The sequence below is a fragment of the Bos grunniens genome, chromosome 17, assembly GCF_055505025.1.
Source record: "Bos grunniens cultivar Pamir isolate PY7600 chromosome 17, Bosgru_T2T1.0, whole genome shotgun sequence".
Taxonomy (NCBI): domain Eukaryota; kingdom Metazoa; phylum Chordata; class Mammalia; order Artiodactyla; family Bovidae; genus Bos; species Bos grunniens.
This window is the reverse complement of record NC_141181.1, coordinates 53665916-53685010: the sequence shown is the minus strand read 5'-3', so window position 1 is coordinate 53685010 and position 19095 is coordinate 53665916. Positions and strand designations below refer to the sequence as shown.

At 51.0% G+C, this 19095-nt stretch overlaps 1 protein-coding gene and 1 pseudogene across 13 annotated transcripts in view; both read left to right on the top strand.

Moving 5' to 3' along the window:
• BCL7A (BAF chromatin remodeling complex subunit BCL7A) overlaps window positions 1–17586 on the top strand; it is a 30540-nt gene extending 12954 nt beyond the window's left edge. For 3 of the 13 annotated variants that reach the window (XM_086347582.1, XM_086347581.1, XM_086347576.1), the window contains 3 exons: window positions 4659–4826; window positions 11402–11523; window positions 14559–17586. In XM_086347582.1, the coding sequence (XP_086203708.1) occupies window positions 4659–4826; window positions 11402–11523; window positions 14559–14630 (362 nt within the window). In that variant the 3' untranslated portion in view covers window positions 14631–17586. Of the gene's footprint in view, window positions 1–770; window positions 1095–4658; window positions 4827–8692; window positions 8735–11401; window positions 11587–14558 lie in introns of those variants that run through there. The other 10 variants (XM_086347575.1, XM_086347571.1, XM_086347579.1 and 7 more) reach the window with 6 other exon arrangements.
• LOC147355395 (U2 spliceosomal RNA) lies at window positions 3174–3354 on the top strand (annotated as a pseudogene).
• Window positions 17587–19095: the final 1509 nt, after the last annotated feature.

The following is a 19095-nucleotide window of genomic DNA, read 5'->3' as shown; positions in this document are numbered from 1 at the left end:
TTTCTCCTGGGCCTGACATATCATGTAAATGACTCTTGTTTCCCATTTCCTGTTTTGCTTGGGCTACTGGGAAGCTCTAACTGGATTTCTGACTTCACGTGACTCATTCTGGGACCCTGGGACTTGCCCTTCTACATTGATGGCTTAATTTCCTTTGCTGTCATATTTCAAAAGTTGTAACCAATGTCCTATTGATCAGATCCAGGCTGGAGCATGCTTTAGCCCAGCGGTCCCCAGCATTTTTGGCACCAGGGACTGGTTTCGTGGAAGACAGTTTTTCCACGGACCAGGGGGAAGTCAAGCAGTGGGGAGTGGTTGTAAATACAGAATGAAGTTTTGCTCATTCGTCTGCTACTCCTCCCCTGCTGTGCGGCCACGGACGGGTATCGGCTCACGGCCCGGGAGTTGGGGGCCCGTGCTTTAACCAGTCTGCAAGTGTTTTGACACTGCTGGCGTTTTTTTTTTTTTCTTTTAACCTTTTTATCTTAGGAAAAGCACACATCATAAGTGTATGGCTCCATGAAATGTTCACAGACTACACACCCTTTTGTAACCGGCCCAAATCAAGACAGAAGGTTGGGACTTCCCCGGTGGCCCAGTGGTTAAGACTTTGTGCTCCCAGTGTAAGGGACCCAGGTTCGATCCCCAGTCAGGGAACTAGATCCCACATGCTACAGCTATAAGATCTAAGGAGATCTGAGTGCCACCACAGATCTATTTGCCAAGCACAGCCAAATAAATATGAATATTTTTTTTTTTTTTTTAAAAAGAAGGTTCCCAGCAATCCACAGGGTATCCGCTCCTGGCCGTCCCCACCCCATCAAGGAGAACCACCACCTGACCTCTAACTGCAGAGATTTGAACTGGAAGTGGCTAAAAAATTGAGTTTCTGATATTTATAAACTATCAGAGATCTGCTTTTCTGCCTTCCTCTGAGGAATCAGATCTGCCAGTCCTTGGGCGTGTGAATCCTTGAGGCCACAGCCCGTTGGAGCAGAAGCAGCCATCCCTGCGGGGAGAGCCGGCCTCACGAGGCCCACCAGGCTCACCTCCCGTTTTGTCCCGTGCCTGCCCCACTGGCCTCAGAGCTCCCAGCGCTTGCCATTCTCCGTCTCGATCCCAGTTGCTGTGTCTTTTGTCCTTCTGACCACCTGAGTTTTCTTTTTGCACAGCATAGTGGTATTAGATAAATCAACAAATAATCAAAAGGGAACCTTGGCTGGATCTAGTTCCTAATCCTCCGGGCCCAGGGCTGTCTTAACTGGGGGAAGGGAGCCCAGCAGACTTCCCCGTTCGCACAAACTGACTAGTCTGGAAAACAGTCACAAGCTCTGAGGGCAAGGATTCTTGCTGGTTGCCAAACTGGCTTCAGAAAAAAGCAGAGGCGGGTGTTTGCTGACGGTTAACATGTCAAGAAAGTCACACACACTCACACAACACACACCCGGACCCCAACTAGCCATACAGTCATAATCAAGATGCATTTCATTTTCAAAAACAGCTTTTTGGGGACTTCTCTGGTGGTCCAGTGGCTAAGACTCTGCACTCCCAAAGCAGGAGGCCCAGGTTCGATCCCTGGTCAGGGAACTAGATCTCATATGACACAAGACCCGGCACAGCCAAATAAATATGAAAAAACAAAGAAATAGGTATTTGAGTTGGGGCATACCCTGTCTCCCTGGGGCTGGTCAGCATCCCTACCCTCTGGGTACCAAGGAGAGCCCTGGCCTGGCTTGGTTTCAGTTCATTCATAGAATTACAGGTGAGAACCTTTAGAGCAGAGAGCCAGATTCCACCTGGATTCTAATGTGACTCTGCTAGGATCGCCTCTAGATGATCATGAGCTAGTTATTGAACATGTAGCCTTGGGTTTGTCTGTTTTTAACCTGTCACACAGGGATGGTAATACCTACTTCACAAGGTTGTTATGAGTATTAAATAAGACAGTCCCTTAAAGGCCTGGGTGTGTCAGTCACTAACGTTTAAGAAGCCATCCCAGTGTGCCAAGCAAGCATCTTGCTAAGCCCATTTGAGGCATCACCTCATTCAGTCCTGGTAGTGAGCCCCTTTTGTACAGAAACCAGGGCTGAAGAAGGTGAAGTACCTTGCCTAGAGTTAGGAAGTTCGTCAGTGTCAGTGCTGGCGTCCGAGGTCCTTTGGAGAGTTCAAGTTTATGTCCACTAGCCCAGACTTAACTCCCAAGGAAAATCCAGAATGCCGAGCAACCCGGGTCCCTGACTCAGGAACCGTGCTCACTTTCCATTTTATTTTAGTACCTGTGCAGCCAAGAAAGACCCAAGTCTGACCACGGGTCGTGGAAGCCTGAAAGCTCAGGGAAAGTTGTGGGCCTGGTTACAATTACCTGGAATGCTCCAGGCAGATGGATGGACCTGGGACGAAGTGAGGGGACAGAGCTTCTGCATCCAGCTGTTTATAAGTCTCCAGGATCCACCTGGGGTCAGCCCGAGCATCAGGGTCATGCTGTTACCAGGTTACCAGGCTAGGTTCAGGGCAGCTGATCGTTAAACGTTAGTGCTTACTGTCCTTAATCAGCATGACCCCGTGCAAGCACCCACAGGTTGTGGCTTTGCGTTCTGTGTTTCTCACACACACTCCCGTATGTATATCTTGGCATAGAGAGGAACTTTAGATTTTTCTCGAAAGATAAACCAGGGGGAGTTTACATCTTTATTATTATTTTTTTTTAAGTCCTAGAATTCACAAGAGGGTGCTTTTGTGTAATGAGTGCCCCAGAGTACACTTAAAATAAGGTGCAATTTACCAAGTCAGGGCTGCGGGGCTGCCTGGTGCTGCCTCGCCAGGTGGAAGCAGAGGAAAGGCTTGGCGTTGGGGGCTGGGCAGACCAGCATGAGCGCGGGCTCTGCTGCTGAGACTCAGTTTCCCCACCTGGGAGGCTTCTGAGATTAAACAAGGTGACTGTAGATGCCCCGGCCTGGTGCCCAGCACGTAGTCGGTGCCCCGGACATGTTGATGTGGTTGCTTCTCCTCTCCCCTCTCCCTCTCCCTCTCTCTGTGTCTCTGTTTCTCTCTCTCTCGTTTTTACAAAAATGGCTTTGGTCCCAGGTGCACAGCATGGCCCAGAAAAGCAGGGTAAAGCTGTAGTAATATTTTTGAAATGATCATGTGGGTATCTGTAGGTTAAAATGACTCTGATCGCTTCTCGGCCTGTTGGCTAAAACGAAGTGTGGTATCTGTTCTTATCAGTTTAATATCTCTATCCGAGGACAGTGTAGTACATGGATCTTTGGAGGAAGGCACTGGGCTAGCAGCTTGCGCTGTCCGCTCCACACATCAACCTGGCATTGCAGTACCTCCAGGAACGGTGCTCCCCCTCGGGGAATAACTCAGTATGAAAAGACAGATTGTAGGGAATTCCCTACAGACCAGTGACTAGGACTCTGAGCTTTCGCTGCCGAGGGCCCAGGTTCAATCCCTGGTCAGGGAACTAAGATCCCACAAGCCATGTGGTGCAGCAAAATACAGAAAGAAAGAAAAGAAAATGACTCTTTGTGCCCAAGAGAGGATCCAGGGCAAGCAGGTATGTACCCCCAGGACCCCCAGCTCCACCCCTAGTGCCCTTTTTGCCCAATGAACTTTCTTCCCCTTTTCCTTTTTAGTATGAAAAAAATGTCATAATAGAGAACATTAGAGAGAATTGTTTGATGAAATCCATATGCCCACCCACCTAGATTTTCATAATATGATGCCACATTTGCCTCACCTATTTTTTAAATGTGTTAGGTTTTTTTTTAATTGAAATACAATTTACAAATTCAAAATTGCACAGCTCTTGAGTATGAAATTCCGGGAATTGTGACAGTTGCATGCAACCTAGATTTTAAAGTACATTTCCCCCACACCATGATACTTAAGTCTGTACCTAAACACTTCAGCATGTGTCAGTGATAAATGACATTTCTATCTACCCACTGTACCATTATCACTCCTAACAAAATTAATTCCTTACTTTGAAACTCCAGACTGTATTCAATTCCCCAGTTGTCCCCAAATGTCTCTCGGAGCTGGTGCATTCAAAACAGGACCCAGATAAATCCCACACGTCATGTTTAGTTGTTAGGTCTCTTAAATTTCTTTAATCTGTAATATGACAATGATCTTTCCCATTTCTCTTTTTTAAAAAATATTGATTGATTGATTTGGCTGTGTCCGTTGCAGCATTCAGGATCTCTCAATACAGTGGGGGGGCTTAGTTGCTCCGAGCCATGTGGGGTCTTCTCCAACCAGGGATTGAACCCGATCCCCTACATTGCAAGGCAAATTCTTAACCACTGGACCACCAGGGAAGTACCCTCCTCCTTTTTTTTAATGGCATTGACTTGTTAGTGAGCCTGGGACCTTGTCCTGTAAAATATTCACTTTCTGTTGTGAACTTGTTTCTCTTTCTGTCTCTCCTTTAATTTTGTATCAAGTGCAGTTGGCCCAGGGCTGGATCAGATCCCATGAAACAGTTTGGCGATGCTGCCTCCTGGGACCGTGCTCCAGCCTCTGCATTGCTTCAGAGCCAGGCCCACGAGATACCTGGTTTCTTCACCCAAATAGAGACTCATGACCTCCTACCCCTCTTTTCTCAGCAGCTGCAGCATTTCACGCTGTGATTCTGTTCCCTTGCCATGCAGATGATAACAGCAACCAGAGCTCCATCGCAGATGCCTCCCCCATCAAACAGGAGAACAGCAGCAACTCCAGCCCTGCTCCTGAGCCCAACTCAGCCGCGCCTGGCGATGGCACTGACGCCAAGGTGGACGAGGCCCAGGTCGATGGGAAGGAGCTCCCCGGGGCCGAAGGTATGTGCCCTCGAGGGTGGGGCTCAAGAGAGACCTCTCTATAGCCAGCTTTCAGCCAGGCAGCTGGAAGGGACTTTAAGGAGGTCCTGCCAAGTTCTGGCCCCCAGAAGGTAACGGTAGAGACAGGTAATGCCTAGAGCTCATATTCTTGTTGTTTAGAAGCTGTCTTGTCCAACTCTTTTCAACCCCATGGGCTGTAGCCCGCTAGGCTCCTCTGTCCATGGGATTTCCCAGTTAAGAATACTGGAGTGGATTGCTATTTCCTTCTCCAAGGGATCTTCCCAACCCAGAGATTGAACTTGAATTGGCAGGCAAATTCTTTACCACTGAGCCACCAGGGAAGCCCTATTCATATGTATAGGTTTGTTTATTTTTAGATTTCTGGGTTCTCTGTTTATTTCTTTATTTTTGGGGCCATGCTGCATGGCTTGTGGGATCTTAGTTCCCCGACCGGGGATCAAACCCATGCCCCCTGCGTCAGAAACATGGAGTCTTAACCACTGGACCACCAGGGAAGTCCCTAGGTTCTCTTTAAATGGAAAATTTCCAATATTCCAAAAAAATGAAAGAATAGTGTAATACTTTACTGTATACCCACCAGTCGATTTCGTCAATTGTTGATATTTAATGTTTGGGGTCTTTTGTTTTTTTGTTGGAGGCTGTTGTTATTTGAGGGGTTTTTTTGTTTTGTTTTTGCTTTGCCTAAAAATATTTTTTTCTGGGGCCACTTGACGTTAAGTTGTAGACTTTATGATGTCTTATCTCTAAACACTTCACTGTGCCTCTTTTAAAAATAAGGACATTCCCTTACATAATCACAGTGACTATTATTGGACCTCAGAAAATGAACAATAGTTTCCGATTGTCTAATACTGGTGTGTTTCAGAGCGTGTTGATGGATGGTGCATGGGCCGTGAGAGAGGGGGCTTGAGAGTGACTCCTGGTGCCTGGAGAAATGGCCTTGCCGTCATCTGTGATGGGAGAGAGGTGGAGGGGCAGGGCCAGTGGGTCTGGGGTGCCGGCAGATGCCCGAGCACAGTCTGGGTTTCCAGGAAGAGGCTCGGGGTGATGTGCTCTTACCCGGTGGGGCAAGGCTGTTGGCTTCTCGGTGCTTGGGGAGGGCGTGCATTTCCTGGGGAGAAGGCCGTCCTGTGCTGGAGAGCTCCTTCACATCTGGTTCTAGTCTCTTCCACACACTTCACTTGTTAGCCCCCTGAGAGGCTCCCTACTCATCCCGGGTGACAGGCAGGGCCCAGTCCCACTCCAGACTCCCAAGAGCTCATGGGCAAGACAGGCATTGAAGCTGAGAATTACAGTCCACAGAGGTCGCAGACAAACTAGATCCAGCATGTGGTGTGCGGATGTGGCCCCAAAGCCCAGTGTTGTTTTTATTTTTAATTGGAACTTGATGGCAAAATTTAAAAATTGAGCAATCTCACTTAAAATAAGATCGATCTCCAGCTTCTCTTGAAAAGAGAAGCCTGCATTCCCATAGAGCTGCAACCAGCTAGAGCAGAGATGTGGCTGCGTCTCCAGGGAGGGCCCAAAGGACCTACATACTCCAGTTACCACACTCCCCACCACTCCCTATCATCTCCCCACCACCGAGGCCAAAGGCAGTTATGTTTTACCCTGTGATCACTGCTGTTTTTCTTGTTACTGATTTAAAAAAAAAGTTAATATGTTTCTTGAACCTTTTTTTTCTACTAAGAGTAGAGAGCCTGGGGGGAAATGCACATGTCTTTGAGGAAGAAGAGAATGTTCCTTTAGATTTTCTGTGCAAAGGTTATCTGAGTCTGAATTAAACAGCCCTCCTGACTCATTCTGGCACTGCCTGGAACATAAGGGGTCTTGACTTTGTGGTCAGATGCAATAGGGAAATGGAGCCTGGGGGCCTCTGGGAAGCCTTCCTGGAGGAGGTGCTGTCTGACTTGGGCTTAAAGGATGAGCAGAAATAGGAGGGAACCAAGCAAAATCCAGGCAGAAGGGACCATAGGGCAGTACCTGGGGAGGTCAGGGCAATGTGCCCATGTGCCAGGAGGATCTGAATTAGGATGCAGATTAAGGTCCCCTAACAGACCACCACTGCTGGATCTGTTGTGGGGCCTTCTAGAGGTAGTCTGCACCTAGAAACATCTATGTGAGATGATTACCTCCCGTTTTAGAACACTCTCACTTAACAGTCACCATGGAGATAGTTCCACGTTAAGACATACGGGTCTTTCTTATTCTCTTTACCAGCTTATCATTCAGAGCTGTGACTGTACCATGATGTATTTAAATAGTCCCCGTGTTGGTGGGTCAATTGAGTTGTTTTTTTCCCCTGCACCGACGGTGCTGAAAGGCGTCTTGTACTCACGTCCCTTGGCATCTTTGCTCAGATGTGAATGAGTCTGGAGGATGCGGCCCTGGAGAGGGGCTATGGGGACAAAGGGCAGTGGACATCTACAGTGTCTGTAGTGGTCTTCCCCTTTTCCACCCGTGCCATGGGCAGGATGGCTTCCCCCAGAGCAGGGCCTTTCCACCTGGGCTCTGTAGGTTTGTGGGGCCTCGTGATTCTTTGCTGTGTATGGTGGAGCACTGAGAAACATCCCTATCGCTAAATGCCAGTAGCATCCACCTCCATTTTAGTGACACCAAAAATGTTTCCAGGTGGGGCAGATGTCCCCTGGGGGAACAGGGAAAAACACCAACACCCGTTGAGAATCCTGTCCCAGCGGCTTTGGTGCAGCCTTCTCCCGTGTACAGCACATGGGCATCCCCTCTCCTCCCCATGGGGCCCCTGCTGGGCCTGGGGAGAGGTGCTGGGACGGGGCCATGAACGCAAGACAGGCTGGTCACATCTGGGCCGACCCGTGCTGGCCGTGTGGCCTCAGGCTGGCAGCATGACCTCGGGTGCACCTTCCTGTTTCCTCGAGACAAATGAAAGTTGCCTGTCACGTCAGGTCTCTGGGAAAGGGGGTGGAGCTTGTGGGTGGGGCGGGGCAGAGGAAGGGCGGAGCGGTGAGGGGCGGGGCCAGTGTGGCATATTCCGGCTTTCTGGGCCTGCCCTCGGTTTTCCCGTGTTTGGGGTCTGCATCTCCTTTGCCCTGAAGGGTCGCTTAAAGCTCGGCTGCAGGAATTCTGTCTGGGTCTGTGCTTTCATGGCTGCTGTGTTTGGACCCTGTCACTCCTACCCGCTGCCACAGGTCCACGGGAACCACACCAGCGTCCTTTCCCCGCCAGGCCAGGCCTCTGGGCCGGCACAGTTGCCCAGCTTTGCCCAGGGGACACACCCCCGGGGCCAGGCCCACCTACACACTGTCAGGGGCCTTCCCCAGGTGGGGGTCCGCTTCCTGCAGGACAGGGCAGGTTGGTCGCCAGCTGTTGACCTTGCTTTGAACTTGTTTACTGCTAAGTGAGTTCAGGGAATGACATAATGTCCAAAGTCCCTGGACTAAATTTAGGCCCTTGGAAAATAATTTCCCCTGGGTGAGTTCCAGTGCCTTGGGCTGAGAGAACCAGGCTGCAGCAGCGGGGCCTGCCTGGAACGCTTGGCCAGCTCCAAGGCCAGTTCCCGCTGTGTTCTTGGGCCAGGCAAGGGGTCAGCATGACTCTGTGGACCCACTCTGTGGGTGACTCACCACCTTCATGATTTCTAAGCCTGCATCCTGGCCCCACCTCCCTCTCCTCTCTGCAAAGCCCACCATGTAGGGCAGAAAGGGCTCTGTCGGGACTTCCCTCCTGGGCCGGTGGCTAAAACTCTGTGCTCCCAGTGCAGGGGGCTGGGGTTTGATCCCTGCTCAGGGAACTAGATCCCATGCCACAGCTAAGACCTACACCAGGCAAAAAAGTAAGTGCTTTTTTTTTTTTTTTTTTTAAAAAAGGTCTGTATTCAAGAGAGAAGGAGGACAATAACAACTGCAAAGGTTTGTTAAAGCAAACTTATAATATGAACTAGAATATAAGGTTAACGTGGATTTATTTTTCTTTTATTTAAATTGAGGTGAAATTCCCATAGCATGCAAGGCACCATTTTAAAGTGAGCAATTCAATACCATTTAGCACATTCATAATGTTGCGCAGTCACCACCTCTGTCTATTCCAAACTGTTCTCGTCACTCTGACAGGAAGCTCTGTACCCTTCAGCTGCCACTTCCCATTCCTCCATCCCTGGCCTCCACCAATCTGTGTTTTCTGTCTCTGTGGATTTGTCTTTCCTGGTCCTTTCATAGAAATGGAGTCATGTAACCTGTGTCTTTTGTTGACTGACATCTGTCACTCAGCATCATGGTTTCAAGGTTCATCAGTGCTTTGGGTCAGTGCTTTGTTCCTTTTCGTGGCTGAATAATACTCCGTTGTGTGGGTGGACCACGTTGTGTTTATCTGCATATCTGTTAATGGACATTTGGGCCATCATGAGTGATGCTCCTGTGAATGTTTGTTTGCAAACATCAGTTTGAAGACTTGTTTTCAGTTCCTGTGGGGCTACACCTAGAAGTAGAATTGCTGGGTCATATAGAAATTGTGTGTTTTTGAGGAACTGCTGTTAACGTGGTCTTTAAAGGTAAAACTAGAGATACCAAAGAAATGTCAGGTTTATGGGGAGTTTGGTTCCCTGCCCTCGATGATCCCTCATTTACTCCCACGTGGGATTATTTTGCCACTTGGGTCCTTTTTCCATCTTTCCATTTAATCTTCACAGCAACTCAACAGGACAGCTGTTGTCAACCTCAACTTTATGGAGGGTGGGGGGGTCTGACACAGGGAGCCCGGCTTCATAGGAACAAGCGGCAGAGGCAGCATTAGGAACCAGGTCTGGGACTTCCCTGCTGGTCTGGTGGCTAAGACTCCATGCTCCCAATGCTGGGTGCCCCGGGTTTGATCCCTGGTCAGGGAACTAGACCCCTCATGCCGCAACTAAAGATCCTGTGCACTGCAACCCTGACCTGGCGCAGCCAAATAAAATATATATATATTAAATAATTTTAAAAACCCAGTCTGTGTCTAGACCCTGTGTCCCCCCCACCCAGACACCAGCTGGTAGGAAGAGCCCAGGGGTCCTGGTGTGGTGGACCCCCTGACCCTCCTGATAGCGTTAGGAGAACCCAGCTCAGACCGTGGCAGGGTGTTGGGTCTCCTGGTACTGCCCTGAGCACTCAGGGCTGCTGGTTTCGGGGGAGCAGCTGGTTTGGGGGAGCAGAGTCTGTGTTAACGGCACCTTCGCTGGGAGGGATATACTAGGGCTCAGCCTCTGGAAGGAGGGCTGCAGCTCCTTCCTGCCGCCCTGCTCCCCATCCTTCTGTGCCCTGCCGGCCTCAAGCTCTGGAATATTGCCTGCTTTTCCCCGCTCCTTCCTCTTAATTGCTTGCTTGCTTTAAAAATTAAGCCTGGGGACTTTCCTGGTGGTTCAGTGGCTAAGACTCTGTGTTTCCAATGCAAGGGGTGCAGGTTCGATCCCCTGTCGGGGAGCTAAGATCCCACAGGCTGCACAGCATAGCCAAAAAAAAAAAAGAAAGAGAAAACTTAGACCTGGGAAATTTTTTCCCTCTGCTGTGCTTCTATCTCAGAAACCCCAGAACGTAAAACATTCTTGAATATTTTAGTGTGTTTCTTTTCTTTTTTTTTAACAAATCAGGGTGACATATGTTGTTGGTATCTTGAATGCAAGCAGAGCAGGGCCCTGGGCGGGATGCGGCTGCTCCTTCCATGCGCTCTGTGCCTAAGATAAGCTTCAGGTGCAACGGCTGCTCCCTCTTTCCAAAGCTGCACCACCTCCCACAGCCTGCTAAGACCTGCACCTTCCTTCTGCTAACGGAACGTGGTAGGGGGAGCAGGGAGACCGGTGCATGAGACAGAGCCCAAATGACCAGCAAAACAGGGACTCATTAAATGTAAATGACAGCCTGATAGAATGCTGTGCAGCCATCTTGTAGGCGCTCATGTTTATAGACTTTTTAAAGACGTGCAGAATTCTTCCCAAATATTGTGAGATCCCTATTTGGGGAGAATGCAGAACTAGAAGTGCATGTAGGGAGAAACATCTGGAAAAATAGGGCTAGATCCCCTAAAATGTTAGTGGCGTGGCGGCCGTGGGTGACATGAGGTAGTTGCTGATTTCATTCCCTCCCCCCTGTATTTTTTGGTTCTTGCAATGGCAATCAGAAAAATATCCGTATTACCAAGAGAAATGTTTACAAAGTAGAAGTTCCCTCTGTGAATTCCCCCACACTCGCTAATGGAGGAGGGAGGGGCCTGCAGCCATGATGGTTGAAGCAGGCTGTGTCCACTAGAGGGCACCAGATGCACGCAGCATAAAGCCTGTAGCATCCTTTACATGGCTTCTCCTGGCACTTGGCAGGTAATAGGTGTGCAAGGGAAAGGGTCAGAGTCCCCAGTGGCAGAGTGTGGCCTGGCTGCTTAAAATGACATCCTTAAAAAATAAGAGGCTTCCCAAGCCCCCCAGCTCCTTGCAGTCCTGACAAACTGCCTGGCCTCCCAACTTACCCAGTTCCAGGTATTTTTAGTAAGTGGTTCATCTGGCTCCGTATCGCCTGTGTCTGAAAACAGCTTCTGTCATCTTGCTTTTCCCTCAGATGCTTCCGACGAGCAGAATTCACAGTCTTCAATGGAAAACTCGATGAACAGTTCAGAGCAAGTTGAACGGCAGCCGTCTGGAGATGCGGGCCTGGCTGCAGAGACATCCACAATCTCTCAGGTACCTCGATCAAGGTCTCAGAGGGGCAGCCAGCTCGGCCAGGAGCCTGCTGGGGTGTCGGGGGTACGTTGAAAGGTGTCTTCTTGTTTTTGTTTTCTCCTTTGCTCTCTAGATGGTTGGAACTCTCTGGTATTCATTGAGCAGGATCCATGAGCATCCTGTAGCCGGTCTGGTCACTGGGCCCACGGTAGAGGAGACACACAGGACCCCCTTGGGGTCAGTCCTTTATCCCAGCCTTAGCTTCATCACTTTGTTTATTCGGGTCCACAAAAGCACTGCCCAGTCTCAGTGACCCAAAGTCAACTTCACTTAGAGCTGGGAAGATAGGTCTTCAGACTCCTGAATGCTAGACGAACCATCCTTTGGAATTTTGCATCTGACCACACTCCCCGCTACTTGGTCCCCTTTCCAGGTTATCACTGTTTGCCAGAATCTCGTCTCAATCAGACAGTGCAGATGTAGGTGGCCTTGCTGATGGGAGCAAATGTCCCTGGTTCGAATCCCAGATCCCCCACTTGACACACACACGAGCCTCAGTGTCTCTTGCTGCCACAGTGAGATCACAGGACTATCTTGGGGCCAGAACACGGACAAGAGGAGAGAAAATATGGGTAGCACTTAACACAGAGCTGGACACACAGCAGAGGCCCCAGCGTTGCCTTGGCTTCTGTTGTGAATTTTTTTACTGTCCGTCGTCTGTGCTCATCAAAGAGGTCTGGGGACTCGGGTATCAAAACTGCAGCTAATAAGACTATTTCCACTTGAGTATTTTCACACCTGGGGAGAAACTGAAAACAAGTAGCTGCAGAGAAAGGGGACCAGCTTGATCTGTACTCTAGGGAGCCTTCAACCAGGCCTTCCTCAAGGGGAAGAGACTCTCAGACCCTCACATCCTGGCACCCTTGGCTCCGAAACCCCCTGCCAGCTTACCCAAGACTCCTCCAGGGGCCCAAAGACAGGAGGACAGTGATGATGAAAGACGAGTTTGCCATGGCAGAAAACCGGCCAAAACCTGAGTGTCTCGAAAGGGTTTAATAAATCCGGAGTGGCAGATGCACAGCCTGGTATGCAGCTGTTAAAGTGCATTGGCCAGGTACAGATAGAAAATAAAGAAACATTCTCACAGTGTGAGATGCAAGGCTGGGCCTCCAGCGGAGTGTGAGCCCATTTGATTACAATACAAATCCAACCCTCAGAATTGACAAAAGCCAGGATGGCAGCTGGCATCTCCTGGCCTCTCGAGATGCTGATCCACACCCCGGGGGTATCTGGTGCTCCCCGCCGGCATCTGGAAAGTCCAGGGGTCTTCCATTCTGACACACCCCCACCTCCACTCCCATGTTCAGGGACCCAGACCTGAGATGGGGCCCCTTCCGCAGGCGTCACACTCACACAGACATGCCCTTGTCTCCAGAGCCGCTCGGCTTGTGAGCAAGACAGTGGGTGCGCGCCCTGAAGCGGAGAGCTCAGCATTGACGTTCAGCCTTGCCCATTTAAAAAAGAAAAAGGTTCCTCGTCCCCCTCTTCAGCCACTCCCTGCTGCTCCCTCTCTTTCACGGCACAGTTGTTCTCTTTCCAGTGTCCACTGCCAAGTTCATATACTGTCCACCCCCCATGCAGATGCTCTGTGGACACTTGGCCTGAATGGTATCCCCCTTCCTCAGAAGGCACAGCAACCCACTTGGTCCTGTTACGTTGAGACCGAGCTTTTATCACTTTCACGAGGAAAAGCCAGGGGAAAGACAGGGGCAGTTATTCCTGCCTTCCTGTCATATCAACTCTCAGGAAACTCACTCACCTCGTCCATCAAGACCCAGGGGTCTCTGTTTAGCACCTTTTGGGCCTCCACTGTGTACTGGGCAGTAAGCTGGGTCCTAGGGAGGCAGTGTGAGCCAACTGACATGGTCCCTGTCCTCACGGGGACAGGGAGGATGGGTTCAGGGAGGCGGAGACACAGCCAGGAGCCAGCAAGTGGATTGCAGTTCGAGCTGTAGGAGAATGGGAGCAGGGTGATGCAAAGAAGCCCTCCTAGATGCTGTGGGCGGGAAGGAGTGAGATGAGAGCAGGAGAGAAAAGGTTACACAGGCCAAGAGGCAGAAGCCAGCCTGAGGAACGGCAGGGGAGGCCAGGGAGGCTGGAGCCAGGCGGACGAGGAGGAGGGGACGGAGAGGGGCCTTCTCGGCCTGATGAGGAGTTGGGATTTTGCTCCGAGATCAGTGTTATGCTCTGTATGATCTCTGTTTTGAAACTATCTCTTGAGCTCTGCTGAAGGCTGGGCGGGGCGGCTGCGGAGCAAGGTGCTGCTCCAGCCAGACGAGGGACGGAGGGCTCAGGTGTGGATGGGGCGGCTGGCAAGGGCAGCCGTGGGTGGGCCGAGGGTCTCTGGAGATGGAGTTAGGCGTGGCGAGAAGGGAGGACTCCAGGGTGCTGTCCAGCTGTATCCCAGGCAGATTTCAGGGCCATCGCCAGCCGTGGGAGCGCCGGTTAGGATGGGCGACGTTAGGAGCTGAACTTGGGGGATGGGTTAGTTTGGAGCTGTCTGGGATGATAGAGCGAGAAAGTCGAGGGAGAAGTAGGTGAGTGAGTGTCGAACTTGTGTGTGTGTGTGAGTGCTGGAATTTCTTGGGAATTTGGTGGCACTACAGACCCTTCCCCCAGAATAACCAACGTGTATGCATTCCATAAATGTCTGCCCCAGGCCAGGCACCTGTGCTGAGCCCTGGATGAGCGGTTGTCAACACAGCCAGGTTGGTCTAACCTTCGATCTTGGAGAGTAAACTTAAAACTGCGTATATAATTACCCTGCAGTTAGTGAGCAATTGGAAGACACAGGTGACTTGGTGGACATAGGAGTAGCTCAGGTGTGTGGCTCCCGGTGGGTCCATGAACCCTTTCGAGTCCATGCCAGGGCCATGGGGTCAGAACCTCAGATGTCCACCCTCAACTTGTAACCTCCCAGCTGACCTGAGTTGCTCTCCCGGGGTGTCAACCTGCATTTCTCTTTTCTTCCTCTTCCCCCACCTCCCAACCCCAAGGATCTGGAAGGAGTGCCACCCTCCAAAAAGATGAAACTGGAGGCTTCGCAACAGAACTCCGAGGAGATGTAGACGCTGAGTTCAGTCCTCTGATCCACGTCTCACGGGAGATCCATCCGCAGGCTTAGTTGTTGAACAACCTCACCCGAGCAGATCCCTGTCGGGTGCAAAGGGAACTACTAACTTAACAAGTTTGCCAAGTGCAAATCCAAGAAAACCTAGAACGGCGTAACTTCTCAGACACTGAAGAACTTTCTGCTGTGAAGCAAAACACTCGAATCTTGAAGTGACTGTCCTGGGGAAGGCGGGGTCGACAGCTCAGGAGCGTCTGGACACTGTCTCTGAAGCCAAGATTACATTTGTGTTGCTGCTGTATTTTTTTTTTTTCCTCCCCACTCCTCTATTTAATGATATAAGCTATTTGAGGCTGGTACTGATCAGGAATTCGCTTTTTCATCGGGGCTTTTCACTGTTCAACCGATATTCCTTCCGCTTTCTTTTTTTGTGCCTTGTGCCCTTGAGGTGACCTCTGGCATGTTTTCCTGGTTGTTTTGCATCTCCCCTTACAAGTGCCCTCTTGGTTCAGTTCAGGCAGCCATTGCTCCGGTCCTCGAGTCTTTCTCCTCCCTGCCTCAGGACTTCAGCTGGAGTGGACCAGGCAGGGAGAAGGAGAGCTTGAGGCCACAGAAGAGCAGGACCTCCCCGGCCATCTGGTTTCTAGGTGCAGCTGGGAGGCTGCAGGACACACCCTGAGCCCTGGTTGGGGACAGTGCTAGCCTCCAGGGTCCGAGGAGTCTCAGATGTCTGGGCATTGTCCCCAGGGCTTACTTGAGGCATCTGAACTGGTGTTTCCAAGCCCACAGCTGCCCAGAGGGACATACAGAGCCCTTGGATTGTTCTGGCACTTCCCGCCTCAGCCCCTCTCCCCCATATGGCAACCTCCCACACCTCCGAAGACAGACTGGCTTCTGCGGCTGATGGCAGGACAGTCTCCTTAAGACGATAAAGGGCCAGAGGAGGCTGGGAGCAGACGTCAGGAATAGCTGGTGCTGAACTTTTTCTCACAGGACGTCGCTTGGATTTCAAATCCACAGTCACCTGCTGCCCTAGTCTACCTCCCCAGCTCCACCTGGCCCCATCCGCGGGGGAGGTGAGGTTGCAGTTGGCTGAAATCCAGAGTCCACTGGCTTCTTTCTGCACACTGTTCCGACTCCTGGAGCCATCAGTTGGATCGTGTCTCTTTCCCAGGATGCTCCGAGGGTCCCCACGGGGGAGCAGGCCTCAAGGGTTGGAACTTGAAGGCCGGAAATGAGGCCCCCGAGAAACTGGAGAGCTTTGCGCTCCTCCAGAAAGGGGGCCCTGGGGTCCCTCCCCCGCCTCCATCCCCTGCCTGCACTGGGACAGCTTCCTGTCACTAAAACGGAGAAGCACCTCTTCTCCCCACGCCCCCCACCTTGGATGAACTGCCTCACTGTTTGGTTCTGAGGCCTGGTTTGCTCTTAATTCCTCTATGGACTCCTCAGACCCTTACCCCTTCTCCTGAGCTTTCTTTACTGCACTGGAGTTCCAACTCCCTTTGGGTTGTGTGAGGGGGGAGGGGGGGCTCCGGGTTTTGTTGGTTGGTTGTTGTTTTTTTTTTTTCTGTTTGTTCGTTTGTTTTTGTTTCTGTTCGGCCAATTGGTGCATATATTCAAGTCCCACCTTTCACGTGTGGATCTCTCTCCTGACCACCATGGGGAGTGTCTGCCAGACTCCATTTTCTAAGTGTTTCTGAGGGTGAGGCTCTTCTTTGTTTCTGAAGGGAGCCAATCTATTTCCTGCACTTCAAGAAGAATCAAAATGTTCCTGAATTTCAAATACCTCATGCAAACATGTCTCCTGAAGCAAGGGAAGGGAAACACACACACACACACACACACACACACACACACAAACTTTGAAAATGGTCATGTTGAAGTTAGGATGCCGGAAGGTTTCTGTCTTAAAAAATCCTTGTCAATTTTGCCCCTCAGGCAGTCAGTTCTAGGAGAACTGTGTTCTGAGTTACCTCTCAGCGTATCTCAAGGCGGCTTTACCTCCAGATCCTATAGAGTGAGAATTAACTTCCTTTCTTTGCAGCAAAACTCCATTTGGATGAAAGATGAATCTGAATATCTATTTCCTCCTTTTTATTTTTTTTGGGAAACGAGAGGTGACAAGCAAGACAGCCGAAGACGAATCACAACACAGGCATCCGTGGAAATAGCAGGGTCCCCTCGACAGGCAAGGGGAGCGGACACGGTTGAGGGTGAACACAAGATGACGCCCAGGATACGAGGCTGTCATTAGTTTTTCTCTGAAGTGCCTGAAGGTAGGAAATGGGCCGGGGGTCCGGACCGACTGGGCCCCACCACGGCCACGCCAGGCAGAGTGGCCAGCGGCCCTGCGCCCCCATCCACGCCGGCCAGGAAGGCCTTCCACGCGGGATGGCGAGACTGCAAAAACCCACATGTGCTTCCTCCCCCAACACGGCCCGCTCTTCAGGGCCACCGCCCTGCCCCACGCCATCCTGCGCCCCTCACCCCTTCTCCCACCACGGAATCTGAGACCTTTCAGCCGGCCGAGCCAGAGGCGGGGGTCCTAAGCGAATGCCTTCCGCCAACACCAGGCCCCGCAGCCTAAAGGGCTCCCAGGGCGAACTTAACTCCCCGCAAAACTTGAAGTTGGGGATGCTGCGGTTACACATTCCACAAAGTGCTGGCACTTACACCCATAACCCGAAGGCGGAAGACCGACTCACAGGTGGTGACCTCCCATTACCAACGATGTCATGGTTTGGAATGTTCCATTATCAGCCAAGGACCTGGTTAGAGATACAAAGACCTTTTTATTCACCGTTACCTAATTGTTTTTTTTCTTACGATTTTTTTTTTTTTGGTGTGTTGTACAGCAGTATAATTTTTCACTTATTTATTCCATCAGTAGATATGGTTTGTACAATGTACAATGGTTCCATTTCAGAAAATAAAAGAAAAATTCAAATCATGAACACCATGTGATTTTGGAGTAAAGAGTAAGATCCTGTGAGATTTTACTCACAGAGTGGGCTGCTCTGGTGTCTCCAGTGTGGCCCTGACTTTGTGTACAACTTGAACGCCAGGACTGTGGGCTCCCACATGGTGTGGGTGGGTGTTGTCGACCACCTTGTTGGAAGGCTGAGTTGGTAGCCAATTAGAACCCTGATATAAATTACAGCCAGGCCATCTGCCCCCCATCTTGCGTCCTGGCAGTGTCCCTCATTTCAGGAGTCTCTGGCCCATGGCTCAGGGGTCGATTCTTTGGTGACTTGCAACTCTGTCTTGACTCGCCTTAACAGCTAGTGACTCGTGGTCAGGCTGGATCCAGGACTGCCCCAGGGCCTCTCCCCCCACAACTCAGGCTCTTTCTTGCTCTCCAGCTCGGCCTCCCTCCCCCAGTGGACTTTCTCCTTTCTTCTCTGTCCAGTCTCTGTTTCTCCTCTCGCGCCTGAAACCTGGCCCTAGGTGAACCACCAGCTAGGGGCAGAAGGGGTGGGACAATTGTTCTAGCAGCCCTGTGCTAAGTCACCGTGTTGCCCGACCTGGAGGCAAACGTTCTCCTTTTTGTTTTGTCTGACTTTCCTCCCCACCCCGTTCCTTTTTAAGGTGTTCCAGTGTTTTTACCAGGATTGGTTGCTCAGTGAAATAAACTCCTGATATGGAAAGTTCATCCTGACAAAACATAAATCATAGGGACCTTGTTTGCTTAACCAAAAAGTGCCTTAGCGGGCACACTTTCACCCTCTCTGGTGTCCCTGAGATCTGTTCCCTGGGTCTCCAATTCTAGCTGAAGGTCCCTTCCTTCCAGACTCATCCTCATCACTGGATCTCTCCCCTTCCTTCTGCCATTCTTGTCTCCCGGCCCCTGGGTCTCGTCTCAGACATTCTGCTTTATCTTCTCCGTCTCTCTCAGCTTCCCTGTCTCTGTGGAGCTTTCTGACTTCCTCTCATCTCCCTTCATCAAGGACCAGTCATGCCCAAGGGCTGGAAATTTGGACTCTACAGGCATCACTTGAGCACCATCTGTGTACTGAGCCCTGGGCAGCATTGACTCCAACTTGACCCTTTCTTTCTAAGCAGATAAGCTGGTACGTTAGGATGCTGGGGACAGTTTGGAACTGGGGAGAGGTGCATTTTGATGGCAGGGGTCAGGGAGGCGCCTAGGATGGTGGAGGAAGCCCAGGCATGGGCCTAAGGAGTTCATTTTGCCTCGTGGATGCTAAGAAGTGGCTGGAGGTTTCTGAGCCAAGGCTCTGCTGGACTGGGGGTGGTGTTGCTAGTGAATGGCATGGACTGGAAAAAGCCAGACAGGAGGTGGGGGCAGGGCAGCTATGGAAGTAGACTGCAGGTGAAGCAGGAGGCGAGGAGTTGGCAAGAAGGCCCGTGTGCCCCCAGGTGATGTGAAGGTAACAGGCACTGCAGCCAGGCGAGGTGGGAGCAAGTTTGAGAAGGCAAAGGCAGGCAGACAAAGCTCTGGTCCA